The sequence below is a fragment of the Lepidochelys kempii genome, chromosome 1 (assembly GCF_965140265.1).
Source record: "Lepidochelys kempii isolate rLepKem1 chromosome 1, rLepKem1.hap2, whole genome shotgun sequence".
Classification (NCBI taxonomy): Eukaryota; Metazoa; Chordata; order Testudines; family Cheloniidae; genus Lepidochelys; species Lepidochelys kempii.
In genome coordinates, this window is record NC_133256.1 from 264,292,725 (window position 1) to 264,315,951 (window position 23,227).

At 42.7% G+C, this 23,227-nt stretch overlaps 1 protein-coding gene across 9 annotated transcripts in view; it reads right to left on the minus strand.

Annotated features, from left to right (window-relative positions):
• Positions 1-23,227, minus strand: part of ANO4 (anoctamin 4) — a 288,922-nt gene that overhangs the window by 63,254 nt on the left and 202,441 nt on the right. For all 9 annotated transcript variants that reach the window (XM_073327406.1, XM_073327405.1, XM_073327407.1 and 6 more), the window contains 5 exons: positions 14,591-14,697; positions 12,513-12,568; positions 10,816-10,937; positions 1,494-1,628; positions 439-535 (listed from right to left, as the gene is read on the minus strand). In XM_073327406.1, the coding sequence (XP_073183507.1) occupies positions 439-535; positions 1,494-1,628; positions 10,816-10,937; positions 12,513-12,568; positions 14,591-14,697 (517 nt within the window). The remainder of the gene's footprint in view (positions 1-438; positions 536-1,493; positions 1,629-10,815; positions 10,938-12,512; positions 12,569-14,590; positions 14,698-23,227) is intronic.

Sequence of the window (23,227 nt, forward strand, 5' to 3'; positions counted from 1 at the left end):
CCAACATCCTCTCCGAGGGCCTTACCCTGAATGGTGCTCAGCATGGGAGTTACAGGTGCTCAGCACCTTTCGGGGTCAAGGCCCGTATCAGCTGAACAGTTATTCTTGTATAGATTTATAACTTCTGGTGTAGTTCATCCTTTCAGCCTAAGGTAATTTGTTTTGAGAAGCTATGCACAAAAGATGGTTCATAAGTGCTGTTCCAAGTACTAGGACATAATTTTTGTGACTGCTGAATATATCAAGTGCAATTGCATATACGTGTAAATAAGTTCTAAAGACCAAATTCAGTCATAGTAAAAGTGGGTTCATTGAAGTGAAGTTAAATTAATTTGATCTGTCACTTGGAACTTTTTTTTATTTCACCAAGTTTATTGAAGATATTCACAAAATACTGAGAAAGAATAAACATTTTCTATTTGGATAGTTTAAATGTACCTTGGCATAAACACAGCTGTCTGACAACCTCATGAAGGGACAGTATTTATCACATATTGGACACATTATAATATCTGTAGCTTGGCAGACTTCTTTACTGGAAAAAGAGAGAAGATAATGGTTGATACTTTCATACACAACTATCATTCTTAAAATGGACCAACATATTTCTCTGAAATCACAGATGGTGAATTAAATTTCTCTTATCATACATTTCTAGTGCTTTCTGTTAATGATGTCAGTATGTTCTTGCTGTCTTCAACACTTTGAGATACATACACTATGACTGTGTAGGTCTTCTCAACTTCATAAATGAATCATGCCTTTCTCAAGAAAACACAGGCACTTTGAAATCTTTAGATGGCATGTCCTTTTGTTTTTTTTTTAAAAAAAGAGCAAAATCAAAAAGGACTAGAAAACACGTAGAGAATAGTCCTGCAGTGGCTGACAGGATGAGTTATTAGCACTTTTACCATTTCTAAATTGTCCCTGAGCCAAGAGAGGTCTCTAACAGAAGGAGATAGGAATATGGTGAGTACAGATTAAAGGGAATTTCATTAATTTCAAAGGACTCTTTCAGGCATTGCCTCAGGGTGGAAAGCAGTGTAGAGGTGCAACACCCCCAGAGGAGCTCCAGGTGGCACAATGCCTGAAGAGTGCCGTCTGGAGCTTTGGAAGCACACTCTCCTTGGGGTGTGACATTTCCTCTCCCCTCTGCCAGCCAGTCAGAAAGCCATGGCTCCACCATCTCCCCATCGCTGTGAGAAGCTAGCTTGGGCAGCACCCCTAGCTTTACATAGTCCATGCACTCAGGGGACCAGATGATATCCAGCCTATGTGCCAGAGCACAACACAAGGGAGACTTGATGCACGTTCTCCACTACCTTGTGAAAGCTGGGCACAATCTTAAAAACAATGTAAACACATAGGGTGTTATAGACTTGATACCATATGGTGAATTTTAAAAGAAGAAATAAAACAGAACCAAATTGTACACAACAACCCCAAATGTGTACAAATACAGGTAACGTCACTAATAAAAGTGCTCACTTTACCTGACTTGGCAGTGGTTCAGTGTTGTGACTCCATACAAAAAGACAAACAATCCAATGAAGGCAGCTGGGAAGAGCATTCCTGTGTACCAGCCTAACCAGGAAAAGTACAAGCCAATTTTCTCACCAAAATACCGTCTGTTTAAAACACAACAGAGCAAAGTTACCTGACAGCTTCTGTAGGTTTTATTTAGCATTGTTTGCTAACAGAAAAGGAAGATTTAAGTCATATTTGAGGGGAGAAATTGGGGCTAAGATTTTCTAAAACAGGAGCCTAAATGCATACTTAGGCGCCTGCCTGTTCTTCAAAAATGCTGCGCAGTCAACAATTCCCATCGAGGGCGGAAGTGCTGGATGTTGAACTTTTTTGAAAATGTGGTAATTGGTTCTGTATGTCCAGGAAACAAAAGGCCAGATGCTGCTCTCAGTTATACAGGAGTGTTTCCGGAGTAACTCTGTTGAAATTGATGTAGTTACACTGGTGTAAAATTGGTGCAAGGGAAAGGAGAATCAGCCCCAGAGCATTTCCAAGAAAAACAGTTACTAGCCTGTTCCATAACTGTTGTTCAAGAAGTGGTGCACATGTCCATTCCATTCTTGGTGTTGGTGTGCCCAGTGCATGGCTGCAGGAAACTTTCCCCTTCAGTGGTAGCTGTTGGGCAGCTCGAACTCCCCCTGCTGCTGCATGCCACTGTGTTCAGGTATAAGGAAGGGGCAGAGCCAACCCTAGCCCCCCTCAATTCCTTTTTGCCGTAACTCTGATGAGGAGTGGCAGGTGGGCAGGTCGTAGAATGGGCACGTGCTCAAAGACATCAGTTACAGAACAGATTAGTAACTGTTTTTTCGTCACTGAATGATTCCACATGTGCATTCCTCTCTTGATAACTCACAAGCCATAGGAGGCAGGATTGGAATCTATTTCAAGAAAGACTGAAGAACAACTCATCCACTCTAGCATCATCTCTGGAGTCTTGAGCCACAGCATAGCAGGAAGCAAGTATGTGGACCAAGAACAAGATTGCCACTTGCCAGAAAGGCCACAGAGGCCAATTGTGACCTAGTTGAATAAGCTGTGACACTGCTGGATGGAGCGACATTAGTAGGGTTGCCAACTTTCTAATCGCACAAAACTGAGCACCCGTGCCCAGTCCCTTCCCCAAGGCCCCGCCACCACTCGCTCCATCCCCCGTCCCTCCATCGCTCGCTTCCCCCACCCTCACTCACTTTCACCGGGCTGGGGCAGGAGTTTGGGTGTGGGTGGGGGTTTGAGGTCCTGGCAGCACTTATCGTGGGTCCCAGGAAGTGGCTGCCAGGGTCCTGCAGCTCCTAGATGAATGGGCGGCCAGGGAGGCTCCTTGCACCTACTAGTGCCACCCCTGCAGCTCCCATTGGTCACAGTTCCCAGCCAATGGGAGATGCGGAGCCAGTCCTCAGTGCAGGGGCAGAGTGTGGAGCCTCCCTGGTCACCCATGAATCTAGGGGCTGCAGGGACCTGGCGGCTGCTTCCGGGAGCCATGCAGAGCTAGGGCAGGCAGGGAGCCACCAGGGTCCCTTTTTGACCAGGCATTCTGGTTGAAAGCCGATGCCTAGCAACCCTAGACATTAGCCAATTTATAGCTCAAGAGTATGCAAAATGCAATCCAGGAATAAATTCTTGGGGTGGGGGGGACTGACCTCTTACTCTTCTACCCCTGCTATGAACAACTGGGAGGATTTATGGAAGTGTCTGGTGTAGTAGGAAGAGAGCCTGAGACATAAGGCTTGTATCAGAGGCCTGCTATGAGGCCTGAACCAAAGCAAAACTTTGCTGATATGAAGCAAAGTCAGGTTGTGCGCAAGAGGCAGGCCCTGCTCACAGAATTTGGCAAGCACAGGGCTGATATTGCAAAAACACATATTCCTGAGAAGTGCTAGGCACAGAGCACTTATGCAAGCATATTCCGGAAGGATGGTACCAGAACACCTCGATACCAGCAAATTCCCCAAAGGTAACAGGAACACACTGACCCTGTTGCAAGCCTGGTGCTAGACTCTGGGGACAGAGCCACTCGGTGAGTGGACTCAGCCCTGATAGGTGAGGGCACTGAGTATGGCACTGTGTGGGGAAGATCTGGAAGCTGTGGGAAATGCCTAAGGACTCCAGAATGGCCATCGATATGAGGCAGAGTGCCGTTGTCCCAGCCACATTCTTGAGGCAGGTCCCATTGAAGGGTCGTGGTGATAGATGGGAAGATAGGATCTGTGCAGAGACCAGCGGGTGTTGCTGTGGGGTTGTGATATGTAAGATCCCACCTCCAAGTCTGACAATGAGGATTCCCCTCCTCTGACCAGTCAGTGCCAGGGACCTGTGCTGAGAGCCTGGTGATGGATGGAGCGATGCCATCATAACAGGTTTCCCCTTGGATGGTACTGAGGGGCGACGTGCAGGGAAGACAACACTGGCACTGCTCACTGAAGCTGCAGCACTCCGCACCGAGTCATACTGGGTTGGCTCCGATGGTGGCCTGAGCGCTGCCTCCATCACAGGAATTTCAGCCTAGCCTCCCTATCCTTCTTTGTCCTAGGTTTGAACTCCCTGCAAATCTGTCACCGGTCCTTCACGTGTGCTTCCCCTAAGCACTTCAGGCAGCTATTGGGCAGGTCACTCACTGGCACAGGTTTGGAGCAAAAAGCACACGGCTTGAAATCCAGTGACTGGGACATACCTTGGTACTGTGAATGGAATAAACAATAACGGGGAAAACAACAAGTCTGAATTTTTTTTTATATAATGCATTTAAAAGTTATTGTCCTAACACTGACAAATAGACTAATTACACACGCACACAGAGTCTGGTATAGTATAGAGCTCCAACGACCACAACGGGTGGTAAGAAGGAATTGAGGAGGACTAGGTGCAGCTCTGCCCTTTATACCTGCACACAGTGATGCACGGCAGCAGGGGGAGCTTGGACCGGCCAATGAGTACCTCTGAGGGAACAAGTTCCCAATGGCCATGTGCTGGTGCACTGGCACCAAGAGTGGAATGCATATGTGTAATCTCCCGAAGAAGAACTGATGAATCAGAGAGCATTCTTCTACCCTGCTTTCATATTTCTGTTTGGAACTTCGCTTACCAGTCTCTAGAGAATTTATTTTACAATTCCAACATGGATTGAAAGCGTACCGCACCTTGACCATGAAGTCCGATGCTTTATAAATCAATACATAATAATAATCATGAATACTTTAAAAGATCATTCTCCAGATTCATTTTAAGGAATGAGGAAATATAATCCTCCTGTGCTTCAGAAACTTTAGGGTCAAATCACAGCGGGGTGTCAGGTCAGTTTAAATGTATTTTTCATCAGCACAACTTGTTATGCTCCTATTGAGGCAACTGACTGCCAGGGTCAAAGAGTGAAATGAACCAATGTTGTTGCCTTTAGACTACCTGAAACCATTCTTGGTCAGTCTTTTACACTAAGGAAGAAAACATGCATGTTGTTTCTCGGGTGAGAGGCAGTGGAGGAGAGAGAAAGATTGAGCAACATTTGGCCTGGAATAAATGAAATCATCAATTTTAAAATGCATGTCAAAGAGTTTCCATCTTGAGCAATCCATCTGTCTGAATTAAGATTATATTTTGTATTTTTAAAGCAATGTGAAGACTGATCTACACTGATCATCATCATTCAAACTCAGCTTCACTGTACCAAAGGCCAATGTTGTCATATTGCTTTTATTCCTCTGTCATTCAACAGAGCTCACAATTCTTCTGGCTAAAGAGACAGAAACATGACAGTAATATGGTCAATTCTGACAAGGGTAGCAAGTCTCGCTGTACAAAGACACACTGACATCAGTTTCAGATGCATGAGTTAGCTGCATGAGTGAACCCTGTGGCCTAATTTTTTGGCTGACAATCTGTCTGCTCCACTGAGAAAGATAATTTACATTTTATGAGATTATTTGCATCAGCACCTATTTTCACCGATGTATATAATTCAAAGTAGTGAAGCAAAGTATTAAAGACAGTTTTCTATGGCAAATGAGGGAGTTACGTATAGTATTTTTATGTTCCTCAGGTTAGGTGTTCGATATTAATCTGCTTGACTGCCAGGAGTTAAGTCACAGGAGACTGTTAAGGGAGAAACCAACAGAAAATGAAACCATGACAAAGATAAGACTCCTTGGGGAACAATCGGGAAGCTATTCATTAGGGATATCCCCTGCCTACCTCCAGCTAGTCTGCTGTGGTGTATTCTTCCCAGACCAAAACCAAGGATCAAAGGGGCTCCTAAACCTTAAAGATGCTGGCCTCAGGAAAGAGGAGAGGGCTGAGTGAGTTGTCAGTAGACTGAATCTGGCACCCCAAACTGACTGAGACACACGGCGACAGAATGCCACAAGGAGTGCAGCAAGGAGGCTGTCATTCCCAACCCAGAGATGGGAATATGCTGGACCTACCTGAGCTATGGATAGATAAAGGTTAGGTAGGAAATATGCATATAAGATTCTTTGTTGCAATAACCTCTTTTTCTAAATTCTGTGTTTCCTATTGCAATTAAGTCCTAACTTTGTTGTGAAGAAGCTGCTTTTGAGCCACGTTAATTAGTCACTGGTTCCCTGAGAAAAAGGGATGACAGGTGCCAAATGCAGTTGAGCCTGTTGTGTTAACATGGCTGGTAAACAGGGGGGTGGGGTAGTTGCAGCCCAGAGATCCAGGCTGAGAGTGATTAAACTGCATGGGGGTTTCACCCAGAGTGAGGTGTAGGAAGCCAGGCCTGTTTCACCGGAAGGGTGCACTTGAGAGGGACAAAAAGAGGTTTAAGGCATAGCTCACCCAGCAACTCTGACCCCCGTAGATGAGATTTCTCCTGCTGATAATAGCCTACCTTAATCAATTACTCTCGTTAGAGTTGGTATGGCAACCCCCATTTTTTCATGTTCTCTGTATATATATATATATATATATATATATATATATATATATATATATATTCCTACTGTATTTTCCAAGGCATGCATCTGATGAAGTGGGCTTTAGCCCAAGAAAGCTTATGCTTAAATAAATTTGTTAGTCTCTAAAGTGCCACAAGTCCTCCACATTCTTGTGTTATGGTGCTTTTCACACTCCAGCACGGACGGTCTCTCTTTCCGCCCCCTTAACTGAAAACCGTTCCTGACAAACAACTTTTTTCCCTATTTGAACCCTTTGTGTCTGCTGGTTGCAAAATGCAGTGCTCCTCTTATGATCCAGAGATCAAGTCAACAGCTTCTTCTAATACCAAGGCTGATCTCAGTTTTAATTTGTGCATTAAATGGCAAAAAGAATAGGTGCTGCCACTGACAATCTAAACTTCTGCAATGTAGGAAGGAGATAACTGAGGCCACTTGTGAACACTTATCTTTTAAAGAGCACTCTTTACTGCCATTGCTTTGCTATATACTGATTTACATACCGAGAAGTGGCATCTTTCTTGTCACACTCACGTTTTACACTGTGACAACTCCATGTACTGCACTGAGAGTAAGACTGGAATCAGGCCCATATTTCATATGCAATGATCAGTAGTTCAGTATTTTCATTCTACAAATATATCAGCTAAATCTCTGCTTACATACTATTGTGATGAGCGCTATGGAAATGTACTCTATTTATCCCAGGCCAACAGAATGATCCCTAGGGGACCATTACAGCTGGCAGCAGTTAGAGCAGCTCTGTGTCTGTTCTACTTTACACTGGGGGCTGGTTTGGACTCTAGTCAGTCCCAGGAGACAAAGGTGGCTTAGAGCCACATTTACCTTTCTCTTCCCATCAGCTGCACCAAGCATGAGCTTAGCTATGCATTGTTTCCTATTTTTGACTGTCACTATATGTTGACCAGAGATTTTCATTGAGCTACCCAAAGTGTTGTCTTTTATCTGAGCGCTTACAGTATATTTAGCACTCAGTAATGTATATGGGTAGTTGAAATTATTCCTTTCAATGTGCATTACCAGGCATTTGTCAACACTGACTTTCCTCTACCATCATGCTGCTCATTCACGTAGCTTTGGTGGGTCCCTCTGAAGTTATTCAGCCTTCTCTTCTTTTGATTCACCCTAATAACATTGTATCTTCTGCAAATTTTGCCATCTCATGTTTCACCTCATTTTCCAGATCATTAGTAATTATACTAGCAAACATTCTGTGTATCTGATAAGGTCACTCTACTGAAAACATTCCCTAACGCAAAACCTCAAAAGCAAGGAAATGAAAAGTGAAGTCATCAAATAGCCAATACTCTTGCTTCTATCCAGAGACCCACACATCGCTATTAGCACAACCACAACACTACTGACAACATGCCACAACCGTAACTTTATCCCAGTAGGAAAATCAGCCTTCCAAGACCCCTGTATGTAGAGGTGAAACTGAGCCTGACTGAAGTCAGTGGCAGAACCACAACGGACTTTCAGTGGGGCCAAGATTTCACCCTAGATATTTAGCAACAACACACAGATTTTGTAGCCTGTTAGTGTTTAGAATGATAATGCCTTGTAAAAGAATAAGCAAAGTCTCGCTTTAGCACTATACAATTTATTATTGGGGTTCTCTAAGTTTATCAAGCTTAATTATATGATTGCTTGGGATCAGGATACCTAGAAGGCACTCAGGAAGTTAGAAGAGAGACAGATTTGGATCTGAGCCAAGAAAATTTATTTAATTAATTCATTCATTCATCCTTTGACAGTTCAGTACAAAATCCTATACAGGACTTATTATACCACATAAACAAACTTAATGCAGCTATGGCTGTCTAGCAGAGGGGAAAAAAAGACTATGCACAAAGCGTTGGCAAGTGCACAGAGAGACTGATCCAAAGCCCACTGAAGTCGATGGGGACTGCTTTCATTCACTTCAACAGAGCAAGGTCAAAGTGAATGAACTGAGGGAAGGGAAGAGAGAGAGAGAGATTGTCCCCCTTTAATCACTTTCAGTTCTCATGATTTTGAATGATTCTTGTAACAACAGTATGGAAATTAAATTTAGGCAGCAATGTGAGTAAGCTGACCCCTTCACAGCTGTTGATTATCAACAACGCATTTGCAATTGTGCAGGATCGGTACTTCTCATGCTCCCCGGTGCTTCCAGGCGGAATGAACACCGAATTGTGCGATGCCCCTCAAATGCTGTTTCCAAGTTTATTTCTAGTGACTAAGATCTCCATTCTGGCTAACTGGTGTGATTAAAGTAAAGTTAATGGCCATGGAAGGTGCCAGACTGAGCACACTGGAGATTTAAGACTACATTTAATGGCAAGAAAAAACAAGCATAAAAGCAACAGCTTCTCTTATCACCCTGGCAATGTGACTTTAACCTGACTTGAGAGTATCATATCTGTGAATGAGAAGGTTACTCACTATCCATAGCTCACTCAGTCCTTGGCCTCTCTAAAGAGTCTGACAACACAAATATTGATTGGGAATGGTGGGTACTGGAAAGCTGGCCCATTAGGAACGTAACAGTTAACCCTCAACTCCCACTTCCTCTGGGCATGGGCTTTCCATAGGTTTTCTACAGTACCCATGGCTGGGGAAAGCTATGAAACGAGCACTCATGGCAGAACTAGTATAAACCCTTTTGTTTTGGGTACAGAGGTTCACGCAGTTAGAACTGAGGTGAACAGCAGTTTTTGCTAATGTGGTCAACTGTTCAAGGTGGAAAACCAGGGCACGTGGCACGTGAGGAAGGAGAGGTGGTACGGAGGGATGTTTTGGTGTGGGTTAGGGAAGGGTGTATGGGAGTGTTTTAGCAGCTGAGAGGGGAGACAGAAAAGGGTGCCCACTCCTTTCCTGCCACCCTTCCTTCTGTGCCTGCACTACAATCAGCAATGGGTTTGTTGTAAGCCAACAGCTAATAGGATATATGGCAGTAACTTAAAAGGTCAGTCTGGGTTTGAGGTCTCCTTTTACTCAGTCACCTGTGAATACTCAGGAAGCCTCATACCCGTCACTAGTTCTCCTCCTGCTCATGTAGCCCTGTACATTGAATCACCTGTACACTCGTTGTGTAAACTGCTCTGATGACATTTCTTTCAGAATAATCTTTGGATGACACTGACTGGGAAGAGAAACTGAGTGAGTTAGTGCCCTTAAATGCTATGCTTAGATTTCTAAAGGAAGTCCGTGCCAAGGTCCAAGTGCAATTGTGTGCTTACCCAGTTACCACACTTCCGTATATAAATGGCCATTTAAATGCCCGATGAGCCATTTTGCACACACAAACACCGAAAAAGGACACTGGATCCAAATTCCCTCAGACTTTAGGGAAACTTGGATCAGGATCTGAACTTCACAGCTCAGATGTGACACTCCCAATTAATGCCTTCTGATGATGATTGTTCCATGACACAATCACAAATATAAACTATTACCAAAGAACCTGTCTGCAGGTTACTTCAAACACAATTACCAGAAATATTTCAAAAAAGAGAGAAACAATCTACACTGTGAAACTAATGTAATCTCTTATACTAGGGAAATTTAAAAAACAAACTCAAAACTACTTCAATGCAATTACTGGTTCACCACCGAATCAATAGTATAATTTGTTTTGTAAATTTCCTTAGTGTAGACTTGGCCAATGGGCTCAGAAAGAAATGATAACATCTAAACAGTTGATGTACTAACTAAAAATATATTACCGTGCTTCACTTTGGTTTCTAGCACATTTTAAAAAAAACTACATGACTCAAGCCAACCCCTATGACTGTATTCCTCTGTGAGCATTTTTTTCCCTAGAAAAAGCAAATTCCCATTTTATGAAGTTGCAGAAAAATGAGCTTTATGGAGCCTTAAAGAATAACTCCTAGTGCTTCCTGGGAATCTTTTACAAAACCTTCTATTTCAGAACAATTAAAAAAACAATAAAAGCAAAAGGCTCCTATCAGTTACAGTACTACAGTACTTTAAAAAAGAAAAACTAATTAACTCTATCAATTGCAGGCTCTTAATGGCCCACCCAAATTGCCAACATATCAGTATATTCAATGATGCTGCTACCTTTTAAATACAGATTTTATGTATAGATCCTTGTAGCCAGAGGTGGATTAAGATTTACTGGGGCCCTGGGCACAAAGAACATTCAGGTTCCCCACACCCTCGGGGCCCAGGGACACCAGACCTGGGGGGCTGTGGAGGCCATGGCCCCCACACTTTTATACTGTGAGAATTTAGGCTCATTTGTCAGAGGAATTAACTGAGCCCTTCATGTTTCTGTTAGACTTTCCTACCATCTTATCCCACTCTGTATCCCAGTACACAGTGCAACATTTTAAAAGCAAATAAAAACTTTTACCGTACGAGATCCAAGGGCTGGTATTTATACCACACGCCCCATGAGGCCCAGCACTCATAAAGCAGATGTCTGTGATTTTCTGCTCCATGGGTTCTTATGGAATTTTTACTTCGGTAGCTTCCCTAAAATACAGATTTAAATATTGAGCAAAGAATAATAGTTGCCAAGAAATCTCTGGAACTAGAGGTGTTTTAATGGAACAGTTTATACAAAATCCTTGCATGAAAACAAAAAGACAAATTTAGCATCGGCTTGGTTGAATTTGTTTGTCTTAAAGGTTGATTTTTCTTAGACCTGTATTTGGTAACTGGCATTGTTCAGATCACGGGTTGCAAACAGATGTCAGGTGGTCATGACCACCCTGTCCTTCCATATTGGTAAATGGGAGGGGGTTCCCAGGGCAGGGCTGATGTAGAAAAGAGGATTGCAGTATGCAAAAGGTTAAGAACAAATGGGTCCCTCCATGAAATCTTCATTTAAGGGAGATGCATGCTCAGCAGATGCAGTGTGTCTAGTGATTAGATGTTTATACTGAAATGAGAAGTGTGATTGCAGTTCAGGTGGGCATAGATTAAAGTTAGCATGGGTATGCCTACCTAAGCTGCAATCTGACTTCCAGCTGTTGTGTAAACATATCCTAAGACTGGGAATCGGGAATCCTGAGTTCTATTACCTGTATTCTGCCATTAACTCAACAAGGTAAGCCACACTTACCTCAAACCTGTGTTGTAATGCATAATCAATTAGTGGTGTGAAATAACCATCCTCAAAGTGGTACTAATTGCAGCTCTGAAGGAGGCTGCTCACTTTGAGAGATATGTGTTTAACACGATATTGATGATGGAATTATTCCAAGTGAGCAGGTTGTGGGGATAGAAAGGGGTGTAAAAATACTGAAGAAAGTAAAGGATTCATGCACAACTGAAAGGTGCTCAGATGCCACAGTGATGTGAGCAGTGTAAGAACCAATATACAACAGATGATGTTTTGCATAATTCTGTTTTAATTGATTTTATTAGCTTAAAAGGAGAAGATTTCAAGCTTTCAGATAAAGAGTTTTGGACTTCAATATACAATATATGAGTAACTGTCAAAGTGTGATTCATAAAACCAGTAATGTTGCTTGTTAGACTGTGACGAGCCAGCTGGTGACATGATACTGGCTCCTCTTTGTTTCTAGCTGCTAAACAGCATTAAAAGGAGTTAAATGCACATTAAATACATCCCTAACATTGCTTTTCCATGCAAAACAATTGTGGTAGTTGCCACAGGGATTGCTAGTGGGAGCTCTGATTGCAAGTGAAGGAGTAGGAATGATCTGTGTGATTGTAAACAGGAGGGAGGTGGTGCCCCCAGACACACTCTGTATTTGGATGTGTTCCACACCATGAAAATGTCTGAGAATTTTTGTAAAACATGATTGTTACTATAACATTATTCATGGCCACCAATGGAGGACAGTGTGTGAGTCTGAAGCACAAGAATTTTCAGGAAAAGCCATCAACATTTTCTAATGAGCTGAATTAAATGAAAGAAAGCACAGAAAATGCTCACACCATCTGTGTAAATAAGGAGTAACTTTTCACTGAAGCCAGTGGGGATACAATAGTGTAAAACAAGAGTAAGAGGAGACTCAGGCCCGATGACATTGGTATTAAACTTGAATTAAAAGCCAACAAGAAATGTTAGAAAAGTACCTCATGAAGAGGAAATGCAGCTTCATAGGAGCCATTAGTAAGCAATGGATTCACACCTAAAAGTCAAAAATATTAATTTAATTACAAGCAGCGTTCGAATAACTGTAAAATGAGGAGGGCAAAGCACATTTTCATGATGAGACTGGTAAATGAAGTTCAGTGAAAGATACAAGTAACAAAATACTTCTTTCATAGGTTTGTCATACTATGGTGGACACAAGGGAAGGATGAATACAACATTCAGATACTTGCTACTGTACTTGATCATATTATTCACAATCTATAATTCACTATGCTTTGAATTTAAAGCTTTGGGGGCCACAGTGAAGTCAATAGGGGTTGACTTTCACCCCAAATATTTTGGTCTAATAATCATATATTAAAGTCTGTGTGGGGATCTATTTGGAAACTTCATTTAGGCGAGATGCCACATTTCTTGGCATTCTGCAAATTTCAGACAAAACCTTTGAATTTTTGTATCGTAGTGTAACAAAACAGCCAAAAGCCTTCATCTCCATATGAAAATAACATCATTACATGTTTAACTTATTGCTCTGAGAGCTGTTGGATTGATGGCCTGGAGACTGAAGCTATCTACTGACAGATCAGCCACAAGACAGGTAGTAGCAGTGTGAGGCCCAACAACATACCTGAACTCTGACCCAAAGGGACCACTAGTAGGGGGGCAAAGGATAGCTCATTCTCTCTGTCCATTAAGGCTTTGGCCCCTCAGCCAAGACTAACAACACAAGAGAAGTACTTAGTGCCAGCTGTGCTGAAGATGACTGTTTACTTGGAAATTTACTCAAAGGCCACTGAACAGCTATTGGACAGTGCAGTATTCACTTGGGGATATTCAAATCAGTGAGCTAGAGGCAAAAGATTCCATATTCTATTCTTAATCAGTTGAGGAAATCTTATAAGAATAGTCCAATGAAAAGCATTAATTTATCCTAAATATCATTTTTGCTGGTAGTATTAGTCTCTGCTATGGGCCACATCTTGGTTCTTGGTGTGTCTACTGTGTGAAGCCCACCAGAGCTATTTAGCCTGGCTAGGCTCCTACAGTCCAGAAGTCTATGCAGAAGACACTCTGATACTACAGTGGTGGGAGCCACATGGATGGATGGATGGATACTTGGATCCTGAGGCAAGTAGGAGAACACAGCAGCCCAGGCGCTATCTGCATGTGGAATATGGCAGCCCCCTGACTCTTCCCATTGCTCAGGGGTGGAATCTGACTCCAGCCATGCTGCTGAGGATGACATCAGGGACGCATTGAGCATGTGTGCTGCTTCCCTAATTCTGGGAGCACGGGGAAAAAGGTTCCTCCCTGGCTTGTTGTCAGCTGGGGAAACTAAATGGGTTTTGCTACCCCAGCCAGGCTCCTCCAGTTGACAATTCGGACATGGAGCTCTCAGCCAGGAGCAGTGCAAAGGCCCACTAGAATGAAGAACATTCTTCTGCATGGCAAACAGAAAAGAGGAGGAGGAAGACACAGCTCTCCAGCCAACCCACACCTGTGTCAAGACACCATTTTTTGCAGAGGAAATTTGTGGAGAACTCAATCTTGGTCTCCCTGTCCCTCCATGGAAAGGAATCAGGGAGCTGTAGTAACCTCCATGACCTCCATGAGTGAAGAGAGGGAAACAGGGATTCATGCAGGATTGCTGGAGTCTGAAACTCAGGGCTGCATAAGTTCCCCATCCCTCCAAGCACCTCCACACTTTGACCCAAGGAGAGTTGCAAGTTGTCCTTTTGCAATGGGACAATACGTCTATTTAGTGTCATCAGTCAATACCTTGTGTGTCTCGTTTACCTTATAATAGCCTTTCCTACTGCACAGGGAAATAGTCTTCTGAGGTGTCAGCCATATCCTTTCATGGAAAAGCAGCCCAACATTCCATTGCCTTGTCTTCAAAATGACTGGGCATACCAAGAAAAAGTGACCACCTTGGAAATGTGTGAGCTATGTACCCAGTGAGGAGATTTAAAAAACCAAAGCTGACCTATAAGGAGCATGCCCAGGCTTTATTGATTTTTACACCAAATTAAAAGGCACCTTGTTGAGCACTTACCAATTTTGTTTTTTCCTTCTTCATATTTCACTCTCTGTAAAATATGGTGTACTATTCTACTTCTTGTAGCATTGTTGAAGAAAGTGTCTTTGTTGTGTATGATGAAGCTAAATAAAAAACACAAACAAGATTGGCCCCTGAATAAGTGGTATAATATTTAAAATAAAGGTTAAGTTCCATAAATTTTTATAGCACATCAAGAATCTACGGTGTATGAGCGAAGTACAGGGAATACACAATAAAGGAACTTGACACTGTGATTCAATTTAGCACAATAGGAAATCTCTGCTCCTCAGGAGTGTTGAAAGCCAGGACTAAACAGGAGATGTTTGCAGTGGGTCTTGCTACTTAGTCATTCACTATCATAAGCATTACATTAAAAAAAATGTTTAAACACTGCATAATACATGCACACATTTTGCAAAGAAATGAGATTTAAAAGTGCTGCTCTAGAACACACAGATCAGATTAACCACATGAATATTGAAAATGAAATAATACATTATAAATATTGTACATTATAAAGTGAAAACATAATATATGACAGTTTGATACTGTAAGCTAAAATGGATTAGAAAATTAACTTTCAGGAGCTAACCATGAAATTACATGAAATTCAGTTTCAAATGCAACAGCATGGGTAAATTTATAATAAATCAAGAAAACTAAGTGAAGGATTAACTGCAAATTGCATTATGTTTACTAGATTGGTTGGCATATTATATAACTTATATATTTCTTAACAACATTTCACACACATATTGGGGGGAATTTGATATTTTAACAATTACCAAGCTCACTAGAAAACTGTAGGCAGCATAGTGTATGTTGTGCTATTGGGCTCTGAGGTACCAGCTAAACTTATCACCAAGAGGAAGTGAATTTGGACACTAACTCACAGGGTCTCTGTGTTCTCTTGAGGAAAATAGGGTCTTCGGGCTAAATACTTAAAATACATATATATTTAGGCTCCTAAAGATGCACATAGGGGCCTACTGGGATTTCCACACACTAGGCACCTGCCTACCTTTCAAAATCTGGCCCTTAGAACTGGATCAAAAGCCCACTGAAGTCAATGGAAAGACTCATTTTTCAACAGGCTTCCCCCCACGTCAGCTAGTGAGGCAGTGGGAAAGTGAATGAATTGATGAGTGAATGAGCAGGTACAATCATACAGATTTCCTAGAGAGATCAGCTCACAGGAATGCAGAGTGGACTCAGAGCAGGGGTCAGAAACAACTCTAAAGGAACAGAAATAACCAGAATAGTAGATCCAGCATGTAGCCAGGTCAGAGCCCCTGCTGCAGCGTAGAGGAGTTGGGGCTCAATGTTTTTCCCCCACAGGGTTTTGACCAAACAAATATACCCTTTTCAGAGAGGATTCACTAGCCACAGACCCAACATGGTCATTTCCCCCTCCACATTCATATGGGAAAAGCAGTCAGGGAAATAGCTCCCTATTGTGCAGGGCTGTGTGAAATACCCATGTCCTGGCTCTCTCCTGCCAAAAAGTTCCTACTGTATTTTAGGTCTTCCTCACCACATACAATTTGCTCCAGAGGGTTCTGGTGTCCTGCTTCCAAGACACACAGAAAAATCCAAAAACTAGAGATATTAAACAAAATATTATAGTACATAAGAGTGGTACACCAGCCCGTACCTCTCTATTACCGCTGCTTATAGAAGTTTCCTGGGCCTGAGTTTAGGTTATTTCCCTTTGTGATGCTTGCTGCCACATTTAAAAAAAACCCACTTTACTTTCAACTATTTTAACAATACACAAATGATGAAATCCTGGTCCCATTGAAGGCAATTCCTAAACTCACACTGCCTTCAACCAGGCCAGCATTTCACCCAGGATCTTCATCAGCTCCCATTTAATGCTCTCATAGCATGAACAGCCCTAGTGGCTTTTAAAATCTTATGTCTTTTCTGCCTCCTTGGTGTTCCTACTAGGAGTAGAAGTCGCATGAGTCCAGCCCTCAGGTGTGGTGTTTCTGATTTATTTCACTTCTCAATCATTGATGAGGCGGGAAACCAGTTTGCTTTTTCAGTGCTGGAATGCTATTAACTTTTCCTCAGCCACCAATCTCACTAATGTGAGATTTGTCTCTATGGTGCTTCTTTAGGTCTGGCTTACTACTGGCTGCCCTTCTTGCCTTTTACAGAGCTAACATGGCAGGTTTTGATATTTTTTAACTCTCCCTTTAATGGACTGATGCCTTTTCCCCTCTTCTGTATCCTGGGCAAACTTTGTGTTTTTCCTGTCTCTCCCACACACTACAATACTACTTTATAGGGATGGGAGAAAATTATCAGGGACTACAGACACTCTCCCTGATCTTTTTTCCACAATCAAAGCTTTTCTGAAGTTCAAAAAAAGTTTGCTTAACTTTTCCCTCCATTATATTTCATTTTTATTTACTTGCCCTTTTTACTTCCAGGTTCTGCTTGGGACCAGAAGCAGAAATGTTAGAATGCCATGAAAAAAGCTGTCCTCAAAGTACTTCTGGCCCAAACAAAAACAGAGTCCTGAGTTTCTTACATGAGAAAGCTTGTGTAAGAGCTCTATATCCAAGGGGTTTGGATAAACATCTACATTTTTGGGTGTTTATCCAATGGAAACACCAAATCTTTTGAAATTCAATAACCAATACAAATGTCCCTTCTATTTGCTGCAACATAATAAGATTTGTGAATAGGGAATGTTCTCACACTGCTCTCTCCACATCACAAGTGCGCACATATCCACACACAGGTTTTGCACCTGAACTGCTAAGGACATGTCTTCACTACAGCATTATTTACACTCAAGGTAACTCCTCTCAAGTTAGCCTAGCCTGAGTGGCTAGGTCTACACTGCGTATTAAAAACGGCAGCAGCCAGTCTCGGAGCCTTGGTCCACCAACTTGGGCTTGCACTACAGAGCTAAAAACAGCTGTGGAGACCTTCAGCCTCAGGCAGGAGCTGGCAGGGAGGTGGCATGAGAGCCCAAGTTCTACACTGCTGGTTTTAGTGCTGTAATACAAAGCCAGTGAGCAGTGAAGACAAGTCCTTATTGTCCAAGTTTACCACTTCCTGGGATTTGCCTTTATTGTTAAATGATCATAAAGCTTCAGTCTCAACCCAAGCTTGGCTTGTTTTGAGGTTTCTCCTTTCTGGCCTCAGATGCAAGTTCTCTCTGCCCCTCTTCAAAGGGGCACACAAACCCTTTACAGCCTGGATTGGAGCGAATAAGCCCCCCCACATCTGGCTTCTAGCATAAACCAACATGAGTCAGCAGAATTGTTCTGCTTCTCACTGCAGTATCCTAAACTCTGGCATCGTGCCACAGCTAATTTGTCATGTTTTATAACAGACATCAATTCAAAGACATGTGTAAAGCAGATTGGTGGGTTTTTAAAAAATATTTCAGCAATTTTTTTTTTCATTTTTTCCATTTGATGTCTGCCTGACTTCCCTCTCCAAGGCCTCCCTTTCTGGGTAGCAGTGAATACTAGTCACCATGGCAATCACTTTTGAGACCAACTCACACAGTAAGTTGCACTTGAACTTAACCTTGAGCTCCTGCATTGAGAAGCTTACATTCCTTCTCTGGGTTCATTCTACCCGTTTCCCAGATAAGACAGCAAAAAGGTTTGTCCATTTTCCTTGCAGGTGTGAAATTATTTTGCACATCTATGATTATGACTGTACGTAGTGATACAACTGTAGATTGTTCCTAAATGGCTGCGCAAGCACACTGAAAGCTGCTCTCTATAACCATTTCTATGTCATATTATTATGACCGTCCAAAATCAAGGCTATGTCCACACTGCACTTCTGTTGTTAAAACTTTTGTCACTCGGGGTGTGAAACCCCCGCCCCCATGAATGACAAAAGTTTTAACGACCAAAAAGCGCCGGTGTGGATAGCGCTTCATCAGTGGGAGACGCTTTCCTGCCACTGTAGCTATCACGCCTCACTGGGGGTGGTTTTTAGTGGCTCAGTCACTGGGAGAGCTCCTGGCGACAAAGGGCGGTTACACTGCGTGCCTTACAATGGCTGTAGGGGCACGGCTGCACCATTGTAAGGTGCTCAGCGTAGACACAGCCTAAGATGTATAAAAGATACAGAACTGAATGTTGGTGGAATATGCAAAGGAGCTGAACAATTATTTGCTCCAAAGGCTGCCTTGCTTTAGCTACTTGCATTTATTTTTAAATTTAGTAACTGTAGCATTAAGAGTATTGATTTATCTTGCTGAGAGTGGAGAAGGAAAAAACAAATGAAAATTCCATCGACATACTGAAATGCTGATCGTCTAGCAGAATCCCATCTTTTCCAGAACTGGCTGAATCAATCTGAATGTGTATGTTGGTGACACCAGGGAAAGATACTAAATTTCACAGGGACTAGAACTGCAGAGGTTAGAAATGGAACAAATTTAACAGGTGACCCAGTCTGTCACTGTACCAAGTGCAGGAAAAGACATGCTAGCAGAGTCATTGAACAAAATGTGGAGCATTATTTACCCTAAATCAACATTATGGGGGCTCTCTAAAATACCACAGGTCTCAGTCAATTGCTCCCAACAACTCTGCATGGGAAAATAATTTCAAAACAGTATCAGCTCTAATAAAGCGATTTTTAAGGCATTTAGGAACCTTCATTGTGATTTTGTTGAACCCATGGTTCTCTCTCTGTCCCTCTTCCATAGCATGTGTGTCACCCTCTTAAAATGCAGCCTGTGCGTCTCTGGCACTTGCCTTATTACAATGTAGATATCTTTCAGAGCTTCCTTTTACCTACTACTGTACACACCACACACATACATGTTCACACCTATTTGAAGGTGATTTACTCTACATAGCCCTATTTCCTGATTGTAATAATCCAACATTCCTGAAAATAGTTTCTGAAAAGACATGGAGCTGGTGTCATCCCTCGGGTACAGCGATTCCGCTAAGACAGTTGGAGTTATACCACACATGTACTCAGTCCATTTAGTCAAGCTGTAACTGATACTGTTCTGATTACAGAAAACCTCCCATAATTTCAGGGTTTTTTTTACAGTTTTATTTCTCCACTATGTTCTGTCGTTTATCTTATTCTGAGCCTGTGTCACTCATTTTAAAAAATACACACACCAGATTTCACTTTTGGGTGGTTGGGATCTACACTGCTTTGAATACTAACCTATAGCAGAACTAGGTTCTCACTCCCTCATATATTACTCCAGTGGCATATAGGAGCTATAAAGGCTCCACAACCATCCAGGAGAAAATTTCCCCAGGGCAGGAACAGTGTCAGGCCTACATAGTACATAGTCTTATTGCTCTATGTTGTTCTCCCACATAACCCACACACAGCAGACGCATAGAGATGGAGGGTGTGTCTCAGAAGTGAGGAGTTGCAGTGGGGGAGGTTTAGATTGGATATTAGGAAAAACTTTTTCACTAAGAGGGTGGTGAAACACTGGAATGCGTTACCTAGGGAGGTGGTAGAATCTCCTTCCTTAGAGGTTTTTAAGGTCAGGCTTGACAAAGCCCTGGCTGGGATGATTTAACTGGGAATTGGTCCTGCTTCGAGCAGGGGGTTGGACTAGATGACCTCCTGAGGTCCCTTCCAACCCTGATATTCTATGATTCTATGATTCTATGAGTCTCCATAAAGCTGAATGCTATAAAAATTCTGGACTGCTTTAAGCTGTGACACAGCCTCAGTGACACACAGGTAAAGACTGCTGTAATTAGAGCACCCCCTGGGCTGTTCTAATTTGTACCAGGGATCACACCGGACCCCACTCAGCCTAGAATTTAGACAGCACAAAAGTGGTTTAAAGCCAGGTCTGCCAGCTTTCTCATGTATTATGCTTTCTGAGCTGCTCCTCTTGTGAGGTGCAGCATAGAACCTGTCCCCAATTTTTTGTACAAGATAGGTCTTCTTGGGTGGCTATTCTGTTGATTTGAGTGGTGAACTGGTATCTTTGGAATAAATTTAAAGATTGTTTTATGAACAACATTTAGGGATGGAGCTAGATCTGAAATCTGAAAGGAATTTCCAGGATGCTCTCCAAAGCGCCTCATACTACATGTTTCAATTCATGATGGATAAACCTCACAAAGTTCCAAGATTTGGTCTGAATTAGCATCCATTAAACTTAATAAGCACCTCACTAAACTGAAAACGGCATAAGATTAAGCTCTCCTGAGAGACTTCTAGCCCCTTCTGCCTTCAGATGCATTATCAATGCCTAGAGAACAGCATTTGTTCAGCAATTCTGTTCTTGCAGTCCTGACTATGATTATTAAACAATAAATTTTTTTGATCTTCATTAAAACTTCAGGGTAGGTTTGTTATAAATTTGGGATAAACTTCTAATTTTAGCCCAACCGATTTGCTTATTCATAGTATAAAAATATATATTTTTAAAATTAACATTATGTGTGTAGTATGCTAGGCATTTTATAGACATGCATGGAGCCAAGGTCTCTGCCCCACAGACATGGGCAGTGCATGACCCCTACATTTGGGGAGGCTGGTTATAAGCACTGGAAGTTCCCTAGAAGTAGGGGGGGGTACCACCGCCCAGATCATAGCCCTGCTCCCGACTGTGGCCCTGCCCTTGCTTGGTCTCCTCCCCCTGAGGCCCTGTCCACGCTCCATCTCCCCCGCCCCAGCTCTGCCCCAGGCCCTGCTCCTGCTTGGCCCCCTCCTCTGAGGTCCCCCTCCTGCTACTTGCACTGCTTGGACCCCTCCCCTGAGGCTCCCCTGCCTGCCACTTGTGCCTCTCTGCCCCCAGCAGGGTGGGGGGGGCCCATCAGGAGAGGTGTGGGAAGGGGGCTTCTGGGGAAGAAGTGGAGGGGGGATGGGAAGAGGAGCAGCATCGGCGGGGTCACGGGGGAAAAGGATGAGTGGGAGCGGGGCCTTGAGTGGAGTGTGGTGGGGCCATATCTTGGGTGCCCTTCTGGCGGCAGTGCTCCAAAGGCAGCAGCCTGGCACCCCTCCAAAGGGAGGTGCACCACATCCTGATTGGGGAGACTTAGCCTCCCCTTGGCTCTTATACCCGCTGTCCATGCCCACAGAACTTAAATCCATTAGCCTGATCCTACAACCCAGACCCTGTGTGTAGTCCTTGCTCATATGCAGACTCCAGCTAAGGTTAATGAGACTACCCAGATGAGGAAAGACACCAGTCCTTAATTAAAGCCCATTTTGGAAAATGTCATACAGCTGAAACATATTGCTCTTGTATTTGTTACATTATATGGCACAAAAGTAGGTTAACTGCTCTGAAATGAAATTGGTAGCTTTCTTAATTAGGCTCGGAACTGGAGATATCAAACTATCTTGCCACAGCTAACAAGGCAGAATAAAGGCAGTAAAGCCAACTGTCATCTAAAGAATGGTCTCAAACTAATGCAAAGGAAACAGGAGCAAAGCACCCAATTAATTCCTTTTGATACACTCTGTTTTGGGAACTTTTCAGGTTGTAAACTTTCACTGTGCAAACACTTTGGGGCCAAATTCTGCTCTCAGATGAGTGTATTTAACTCTCACTCAATGGAAGTTCTGTGTAGGTACCTGGGGGCAGATTTTGTTCCTTTTTCCTTTAATTTATTTTTGAACTTATCTGGGGGAAACAAAGAACCGGATATTTTCTATTAACCAAAGAGACAAACAATTTAAACACCAATGTTCCTGCATTTACCAGCTTTTCTTTGGCAGGGCATCCCAAACATTAGGTATTCAAGTCAAACCAATGATGCTAACCAGAGCGAAATCTAAACACATTCCATTAGTAGTCAAGGACTAGGAGCTCTAGTCAGATGGCCTGAACCTAAGAGATGCTGAGCATCCAAAACTTCCATTAAAAGCAACGGAAGCTGCAGACATTCAGCTCTTAGACTGTGAGCTAGTAATCCTTGTAACTAAGAAAGCTGTACATTAAGGGAAGAAGCTTTCCCTTATTACGGGGAAAGGGCCTTCCCTCCACTGTTCCTGAAAATATACCCCTACTAACTAGTTACTAGCATTTATTTTTGGGGTGGGGCAACAGCAGCCCTTACTACTGGACCAGCAGAGGCAGAAATACTATCATCATTAGCAACATAGTCCTGCAAGTATAAAGTGAGAATCGCAATATGCACCGTATTTTGCCATTTTGAAGCGGGTATATCATTGCTCCTGCCTGTGCATTTCCATTGTGTGCAAAGTATGAAATACCAGAGGCCTTATACATTTATCTAAAAAAAATGTTCCCTTTGACAACTCCCAGCTGTGGGTAGCAAGGGGTTGGGTTTTTTTGGGCATGTGTTAGTTTCTTTGCCTATTTCCAAGCAGGCACATCACTGCAAAGTGTCAAGCCACAGCAGTGCATCTTCTTGAAAGTAATAAGGTCTCCTCCCGCCACCGCGCCTTGTAAATTTAAATTGGTTTTCCCAGGAATGTTCACCAGAGATGTGGTTTATCAGTTTTTAGTGAAATCTGCTGCTTCTGCACAGTTTTTCAGCTTATAAAACCACAAGAATTGGAAAGGATTCAATGAAATGATTAAGCAGTGTTTACAGTTTTGGGTGCACAAAGATTTTGAACAGGAACATCATAGGGAAAAATATGACCAACCTTACAAAAATCAAAGAGGAATAAATGATG